Source organism: Eleginops maclovinus, chromosome 5, assembly GCF_036324505.1.
Source record: "Eleginops maclovinus isolate JMC-PN-2008 ecotype Puerto Natales chromosome 5, JC_Emac_rtc_rv5, whole genome shotgun sequence".
Lineage (NCBI taxonomy): Eukaryota > Metazoa > Chordata > Actinopteri > Perciformes > Eleginopidae > Eleginops > Eleginops maclovinus.
Window position 1 is genome coordinate 17,268,299 of NC_086353.1, and position 9,187 is coordinate 17,277,485.

The following is a 9,187-nucleotide window of genomic DNA, read 5'->3' on the forward strand; positions in this document are numbered from 1 at the left end:
ACCAAATATGGTGCTTAATGTTTGTGTCAACTATCCAACTTGTATTGTATCTGGATTATATTGGCAGCATGTATGCAGCTCAAACAGATCAGTAGGGGGCAATTACAACAACAAAAACACAGGAATGCTTTTTAGTTTCTACTGGGGACTCGTGCTTCTATCGCCATGTTATTGCATCCATGGTTTGCATTCTCACTGTTTCTAATTACCTTTTCAACAATAGCTGACAGTCTAGTCTGTATATACATGCTGTGTAGTATTCCGCATCCCATAAACTGCAGTTTACACAATGGAGCTGCTGATAACGTTACGATTGAGCTATTAAGTTGCCAACTGTTGATTTACACCAAAACACTGACTTCCTGTCTTGGTCATTGTGCTGTATTCAGGTTGAGTACTTGAAGCCTCGAGGGGCACACGCTACAATAACTGACCAGATTATATCACTCAGCACCCCAAAGGCCCAGACCCACCCATCTCACTCCCCAGTCACACCCTTCTGCTACCTCCCTCCCTCGTCCAGTAATGTGGCATTGTTCAGTATTGATGAAATTGACCTTGAGGAAATCCCCTGCAGCTCTTATGTGGAGACTGTCAGTCTGGCGAGCATTGCCAAGGCAAACACAGTTAATCAGCCAATTGACACCTGTCTAATGGGGACCAAACTGTTCTCACCTATCACAAATGTAAAACAGTATTGGAAATGGCACTGGGAACACTGGGAACATAATGTTGGGAGCACAGCAGTCTTCCTCCCTCCATCCTGTATTAGGCTGAGGTTGAAGCTCAGGCGCATTTCTCTTTTCAGCAGGAACCCCCCGCTGGGTGAGGCATCGCTTTCAAAGAATTCAAATGTGCAGCGTGGCCCACAAGGCTTTTCTCTTTTGGTCGGGTGTGAGAACCGGTTCTGCATGCTGGCTTCAATGTGTTCTTTAAAGAAAGAAAATAATGCGACAGAGATCAGTTCAATTGGGAGAAGTGCAGGTTATACGTTGTACATATTAACCCATGAACTTTGCTTGGTTCCCTGTGAGGGTGTCAATGCAATGTGTCACACAGGTCCACTGTGTATCTAGATGACCTCATTAACCTTCTACGGATATATTGAGCTTATATCCAAGCCAATCTTACGTGGAACTACTCATTCCAAATATGGAAGAACTTGTCTTTCTTTCTGCCGTGCACACACTCTTATATATGTCCCCTCACTGTAAAAACAGAAAAATAATGTGTTGGCCAATTCCCTTGTGAAAGAATGCTGTGCTGTTATAAATCGAAAAAGGAAAAATGTGTGTTTGGTTCAAAGGAGGGAATATTTATATCAAACTAGGAGACATTTTACCAAAGACCACAATGGATGTTGTGGTGCCGAATATCCATTGTCTATTGTCAGATTCCCTCAGCCTCACCCTGTGTTACCCTACAACACATCCCCTGCACTGTTGCTGGAACAAAAACATAGGGTGAACCAGTTAATCCTAAACTCGTTTTTTTCCCGCTACTGAGATCTTTGTCTGGCCTTGGCCTGGGTTGCCAGGGCGGTGGGACGCGACAGTCCGTAAAAACAATTGATTAAACAGAAAATGGCGTGAAGCGTGTCCAAGAACATGGCTCCCCGAACCAGAAGGGCTTACAGAGCATGTGTCCCAGTCCTCCCTTTCCCTGCCTTTTTGAAAGAAAAAGGCTTTTCATTAGCTCTGCTGACTGCTTGGTGTATAATGGCTGTTCTAAGATGCAAAACATGCAAAAAACGTTGATCCATTGTCAGATGTTTTATTTGCAGCAAGCAAAAATGAGCGGCAGCACATAAAATACCTGATGGAATATGCTGGATCTGTTAACTTGTGTATAAAATCTCTTACGCTTTATTAGGTTCTAGTGTTCAGGATTAAATTATAATTTAAATGTGCATGTCTGATGTTGTGTGGAATTAAAAATAAATATACTACTGTATGATTTTAGTTTAAGAATGTCTTGGCTGTATGCTGCTATTCATAAAAGTTCAATTCAAGTATCATCACTTTTACGATGTATTTCGCAATAATGCTTGTGGTTGTCCAATTCCATTGGCTCTAAGAAGTTTGTGACATCATGAGTACAAGTGTAATACAGCTGCACGTATCCAAGCACACAAGCTCTGGGTGCATTTTGTGTTTGCGGGGATCAGTTGGATTTCCTTTCATTTGTGGCTTTGAACAAAATGTAACTTACGATGTATTTCCTATCACTCATAAAAATCACACTTAAACTTTGCCACATTACCATGGGATTTAGATTGGATTGGAGACACAGTGATAAGATATAATAAGGTAAGATTTACTTTATTAATCTCAGAATGGGAAATGTTCGCATTGTAGCAGCATAATGCAATACAATACAAGTCATTGCACATAGAAATAAAATAAAATAAGAAATAAACAATTCTAAAGTATGAACATCTTAAAGAAGAAATATAAATAAAAATAAACCAGCATTATATATATACATGTATATGTACAGTTGAATATGAACATAAATAATCAGTAAACTGTGAGACTATTGAAGTTAACAAAATACAACGCAGGATGTTATATACATAATAGTGCAGTGAATGGAATATTAAATAAAGTATAAATGTACAATGTAAGTGTAAAGTATCAAGTGAGAGTGATGTGTGTCAGTTAACAGAGAGGCTAAGGAGCAGAGAGTTCTCTGCCAGCCAGAGGTGAGTTGTTGTACAGGGTTATTGCAGTGGATAATGGATATTAGGGATCAGAGATTGACAGGGGGTGAAAAGCTATAGCTACATTGCAGAGCTCAGCCAAGTATCCAAGTGTCCATAAGTAGGAATTTCTCGGTCACAAATAAAGAAAAATGTTTTTTTAATACAAAACAAATAAATACAGATTAAATGCACAAACGTTTCCATACTTCGACAGGTTCAAAACCATTTTTCCTTCAAATAATTGCAAATGTGTATGTATAGTGAAATCCCATTGCAACATACATAACTATGAGTCAACATGCAGAGCTTTGTCTGTAGCATAACCCCATAGTTCAGTGATGTCTTATTGAAACATACAGTAAAATTATGACTGTTCTTTTCTTTTCTCATTAGCTTGTTTCATAGGCTCCCTCCATCCTGCCCTCCCATCCACCTGCACATTCTAACGAGGTGATCGCAGCGCTCAAATACCGGACTGTGATCACATCGCATGCTTGCCCCATGTGTCCACTTTCCTCTCTTTGTTAGCCAACAGCCTCACACACATGGAGGCCCGGGCGGTTTCCTGCAGGCTAACGCAGGGAGGTGTGTTTCTAATTATAAACCTGATGCAGGGTTAAGCACACTCTCTGCAGGCCACCACAGCCACCAGGATTTATGGTACCGAGGTCCGGGCTCCCACCCACGAAACCCACCAGAGACCGAAGCTTTTCACTTTCTGCGGCTATAAATCAGTAAAGTATGGCCGGTAGCTGCCACTCTATTGCACACCAATAGAGCTGTATCCTGCAGGAGGTGAGAAAATGTGCACTGCTAGGTTAGGTTATTGTGGCCTTCATTCCCGTAGGCTTCTAAAATATTACATTTTATCTTTAGTAATCCATCTCACAAATCATACTCTTGGCAAATTCATGCCAAAGTCCTGCATAGAATTAATGGGTATTTCAATCAGCAGGTCAAGCATAATCATTCAATGTTGGATATACACTTCAACAACTAAATGAAGCTAATAACAGAAAAGTAATACAAGAAAACCTTTGCGTTATAAAGTCAGGGGACACAGTCAGCTTGATTAGCATAAGGCTAGAAGCAACTGAAAACTGCTAGCCTGGCACTCTCTATTCATACCAACTTATACCAACATTATGTTGTATCGTGCTTTTTTAATCCCTTCAGCAAAAAAAGTAAAGCTGGCATGTGAGATTTACATTCTGTAAAGTTTTTCTTGGTGAAAAGCTATGTGTAGTAACTACCAGTAAAACCCCTAATTGTCATTTAAAAGTGTCTGGTTATGTTCAGATAAAACAAATGCTACAAAACATGTTTTTTTCGGAACTTTACAATATTTGGTATGTGTATCTTTGACTTTGGCTGTTTCTCCCTGCTTCCAAACTGTATGCTAAGCTAAGCGTATTACTTTCAGACTTTACTTGATCTAGATTCACACTATTCACAGAGTGGTATCAATCTACTCATCTGTGTCAGAAAGAAGGCGAATGGCTAACCTTCATACTGCTTACAAACAGTTTAATTTTGTATTATCACATGAGGTTTGGCAAGTGATGCAGGCTAGATAAATAAGTCCTCAATGACTGAATGCCTTTTTTTTAAATCATAGAAATAAATGATAACTTGAAATAAGTGTTGTAATTTCATAATGGTCATTCGGAAAATGAGCAATACATTTTGTCAATGGTAAGTCAATGAGGCTAGGGACTGAAGAACAGTTTTGTATGATTAGTCAAGGTCAAACAACAGCAAAATGTCACAGAACAATATATGAAAGGACAACAATGTTTCCACTACTCCGAAATAGTTTTTTTCTTTTTAAAAAACAATACTGATCTGAAGCTTGAAGCAAAAATCAATCCGCTTCCAAATTATTTTAGCCTGAGCCTTTTGATTATTGAAAACAAGGGGAAATCCTTTACAGACAGGAAGGTTTCCCTTTTGTGTAATAAAGATCCTACATAATGTGCACAAAAACAAAGTGGAATGTGGTAAACAAACTTAGAGAACAAACCTCCTGCATGATAGATGTGTGATTACCAGGATCTGGAATGGCTGGACAGTTGATCATAGCAGCGTCATACAAACCCCAGGGAGCAATGACCTTGGTTTAGCACTTGTAGGGAGCAATACAAACATTGCAGTATCCAGGTTGCACTGTGATGAACACCTCTTTAGGGAAACACAAGTGGTCAGAAATACTTAAGAGTATTACACATCAGTTCCAAAAAACTACACGTGCCTTCCTATATATTGTTAATGACTAATTACTCAGATAAAAGTAGCCAAAATCCTTGTAAAAACAGGAAGTTGTATTGAATCTAAAAGCAAAATCACTCAGGCAAGAATGGAGTTGAGGTCAATGCAATATTGTTGATCATAGGAAGCTCGTCTCGGTTATTAACAATGACAAAAACAAACAGAGGTGGGTCTGCAGTTTTGGAGCAGGACAGCAACAAGTAGAAGTGGGGTTTTCCTACAGTGAAGCAGGGCTCTCTAGGGCCCTGCAGGACATGAAAGAAGCCCTCTGGGCTGCCAGAATCCCTTTCAATACACGGAGGTTTTGCAGAGGAAAAAACTCAAAACCAGGACCTTTGTTCCTTTGTTCATGTTCTCAAGTGTTCTTTTGGGAGCCCATAGGCGAACTGAGGGTGTTTTTATCTAGGGTGTGACTCCAATCACAGCTGGACTGGAGGCTAACAAGATGAATGGATAAACAGTACACAACAATGTAAACACGGAGCCATAAGAAGACAAACCATCTAAAATATGACATGTAAACCATCCTGTTCCCATACATTGTGAGCTGGTGCCAGAAAAAGAAGATGTGTTTATGTCTTTGCATCCGTGCCATTTAGAGGGACTGAGAGGCAGAACATGTGGTGAAGTAACTCAGGTAGCAAACAATTTTAACGCAAACAGATAGAAACATTTATAATTGCTGCAGAGTATAGCCAAGTCATATATATTGCTACACTTAATTGTAATTAATCAGGCAAAAGAAGCAACACAGAAGGTATAATGCTGATCAATATTTACCAGTGCGTCTCACTGCTCCACCTGATCTGGGTTACTGACCATACTCAGCGGTGAAATTAAAGTGTATGAGCATTACTTTGTGTCTAGTGACGCCTGCTGGTCAAAACCATATACTACAGTACAGAGTGTGGTGATACCTCAGGAAATATCAGGGATCAATACAGTTATTGATGTTTATACATCCATGACAAAAATGAATATTCCGTGATTTCTAACCAATTAAAAAATAACATATTGGTGGTAAAATGTGTAGTTTGCACTTATTTCAAGTGGTTTTTTTTTAATCAATTAGCATATATTTAAAAACCATATTAAAACCAATCTCGCACTTATATATAATAAACTGTAAAAACAATGTACCAGTGATACACTTATAAAGCAAACTCCATTTCCCATAACACCTTTTCATTAAGACCTGTGTTTTTCATCAACACGTGCTTCAGATTTGTCCCGCCTCTTTTCTATGAATAGAAATCTGATTGGTTGTAAAAATCTGTAAATGTATTCACTCGGCGTGCCTCCTCCCTGCATCACGAATTCTGATTGGCTTGTTTTATTTCGTGTCTACGGTCTTGCGGAGTGCTCCATAAAGGCAGTATTTCTTCAAGGTAAACCAGCTTTTGGATCTAATGTTCCTAGTAAATCGCACTATACATAATATATGTTTGTGTTTTCACAGAACAAGAGCGATTATTTAAGGTTTGTCGTATCCGAAAACCAAGACGTAACTGTAGCCATTGAAGACGTGCAATGTCAGTTTTGTAACTGTCCAGCAATGTCATCTCTTTGCTGACACTTGTTCTGACAGAATATCTTTCCAAAAATGTATCAAATGTTATCAGGTGTTATTTAAACAGATTTAAGCAGCGTAGACTTTAACGGACTCCTGTCTATTTTCAATAGATTTATAATTTACTCACCTTTTAGAACATATCGCGGTTACATTTAAATGCAATCAGTAGATTTAATGAACTTGGTGTTTAGTGCATAAGAATACATTAAATGATTCCAAAAAGGTTATTTAAAAATTGTTTCAAACAGTACAGAAGAACAAACAAAAAAATCAATAACATACAAAAACATGTAATACTGTTTCGTTATTATCTAAATCTCTTTAAGAAAAATGAGTTGCTGAACCGTTTTGTGCAGGATTGATGCATCATTCTCTCACCTGCAACCACCAAGATGACAACCTCAGATCCCAAATCCAGTGGCATGACCAATGGAGGGGCAAGGATTGTTGTGGATGGTGATGACGAAGTCCTTAGGTATGACAACATGATCATTGGTTGTTTCTGCCACTAAAACAATGTTTGAATGATTTGAGCGTGTGTCAAATGCTGCAGGTGCTCATGTCAGTCCCTTCTCTTCCTCTCTGTCCACCAAGCCCCACCGACCTGTCGGAGATGTTAGCTGAGGGGACCAAGGAGTCCCACGACAGAGCAGAGAACTGCCAGTTTGTCAAAGATTTCCTCAGAGGCCGCATCAAACAGGAGCTGTTTAAGGTGTTGTCCATACATTATTGTCGCAAGTAATAAGCCAACTTCCAATGATGATGGCAACATTTTAGCAGACTAACAAACTGGCTGCAGGCACAATACTGGCCCCTTATATTTAAAGCAGAATTAATAACCATAGCAATTGCAATATTTGCAGAACGTGAATCAGTAATATCTTACATTTAGCTCTTAAATCCAACCTTTGCTTTTGCTCTTTGTCAGAATTCCTTATCAGTCATTTTCACTCTCTCTCTTCTCTCTCTCTGTTTCTGCGGACAGAGGGGCACAGCAGCTCTGTACTTTGTCTACACAGCCATGGAGGATGAGATTGAGAAGAATGCAGACCATCCTCACATCGCTCCAATCTATTTCCCTGCTGAGGTGCATCGGCGCGAGGCCCTCGCCCGGGACCTCGAGTACTTCTATGGAGAGGATTGGGAGAGCCAGGTCAGCAGAGAGCACAATGTATTATTTTTCCTGCTTTCTTTAATTTGATCACTGTTCTATAGCATTATATGTTGATTATTTCCTGATAATATTATACAATTGATTAAAACCGAAACAAACTTCTGCAGCAGACATTACTAATCACACTAGAAAGCAATTTCTGTGATGTCCATGTTCTCCTTCACAGATCAGCCTCTCCACTGGCACCAAGCCTTATGTGGACCGCATCCACGAGGTGGGACAGAAGGACCCGGTGCTGCTGGTGGCCCATTCCTACACCCGCTACATGGGTGACCTTTCAGGCGGACAAATCCTCAAGAAAGTGGCCCAGAGGGCGCTGAAACTCCCCTCAACAGGCGAGGGCCTTAACTTTTACCAGTTTGAGGGGATCCACAGTCACAAAGGCTTCAAGCAGCTTTACCGTAGCAGGATGAATGAGCTAGAACTGGACGTTGAAACCAAAGAAAGGATTGTTGGCGAGTCCAACCGAGCCTTCAGCTTTAATATGATGGTGAGGGCAGCATGGCAAGACACTATGCTCACAAAATCATTATACAGAAACAACTTTCTGTTTCAAAGTTGATGAGAAGACATGGCATTTGAAAGAAAAATATAAAGTTATTACAAAACTCTTTTTTCTGCAACAGGTTTTTACAGAGCTTGAAGAGATTGGGAAGACTATCAAAGAAGAAGTCCAAGATGCAGGGTTAGGAGTAGGACACAGTCATGCAGAGATCATGGATGGAGGTGATATCAACAAGTGTCCCTACTATGCAGCAAAAATGGGTAAGACAGTCCATAAAATATCACTTCATTATACTTTTTTAAATAATTGTTTGATTAGCTTCAGGATATTTATACTACATCACATTTAATGTTTTGCAGGTCCCTTTAACTGACATTTGTTGTGTAGTTTTTAATTTTCCCTGCACAAAAGAAATGTTTGAACTTCAGAAGATCATAAAATTATAAACAACATTTTTTTCACGGACTCATCCCTTTGCATTTATTAATAGTTAAGTGATATATCCTAAGCATCATTAGCTTGAATGATGCATGTTTAATGGAACACATTTCACCATATTGCAGCATATCAAAAGGGGTTTAAATCCATGAAATTACTTAATGACAATCTTCCTACTTTGTATGGCCTCATGTCTTCATTATTTTTGTCTGTATTTCGTCGCTCACCTCTCTACAGCTGCCAGTGGAAATCCCACCTACGCCTGCCAGTTAGCCATGACGCTTCTCAGACACCCCCCCTGTCAGTGGGCCCTGGCTGCCTGGGTGGCTCTCCTCGCTGGCTTCACTGCCTGGTACCTTCTGTAAACTCTGTCAGACTTAACCCTTGTCATCAGCTCTGAGCAGAGCATAGAACATTGTTTCATCCTGCTAAACGTTAATCCCTCTTCATGGTGAATGATATTCAGCCTGAAAGTAGCAAACAATAAAACAGGAAATGAACAGTTGTAAATCATGTTTTGCAGCA

General features: G+C 39.7%; 1 protein-coding gene across 2 annotated transcripts; it reads left to right on the top strand.

The window, feature by feature from the left end:
- The first annotated feature begins 6,282 nt into the window (after nt 1-6,282).
- hmox2a (heme oxygenase 2a) lies at nt 6,283-9,162 on the top strand. 2 transcript variants are annotated; one of them, XM_063884231.1, is made up of 7 exons: nt 6,283-6,360; nt 6,872-7,020; nt 7,140-7,257; nt 7,531-7,698; nt 7,886-8,209; nt 8,346-8,484; nt 8,900-9,162. In XM_063884231.1, exons 2-7 carry the CDS (start codon nt 6,938-6,940, stop codon nt 9,025-9,027), a joined length of 960 nt encoding a protein of 319 aa, XP_063740301.1. In that variant the 5' UTR covers nt 6,283-6,360; nt 6,872-6,937; the 3' UTR covers nt 9,028-9,162. The 2 variants fall into 2 exon arrangements, with proteins under 2 accessions (XP_063740301.1, XP_063740302.1); XM_063884232.1 differs by having other exon boundaries at nt 6,290-6,360; nt 6,902-7,020.
- The last annotated feature ends 25 nt before the right edge of the window (nt 9,163-9,187 follow it).

Bases quoted from the DNA above. Each gene is read 5' to 3' on its own strand.
- hmox2a (XM_063884231.1), top strand. From the start codon at position 6,938: ATGACAACCTCAGATCCCAAATCCAGTGGCATGACCAATGGAGGGGCA. The intron at 7,258-7,530 runs GTGTTGTCCATA...TTCTGCGGACAG, and splicing joins TCAAACAGGAGCTGTTTAAG to AGGGGCACAGCAGCTCTGTA. The intron at 8,485-8,899 runs GTAAGACAGTCC...ACCTCTCTACAG, and splicing joins CTACTATGCAGCAAAAATGG to CTGCCAGTGGAAATCCCACC.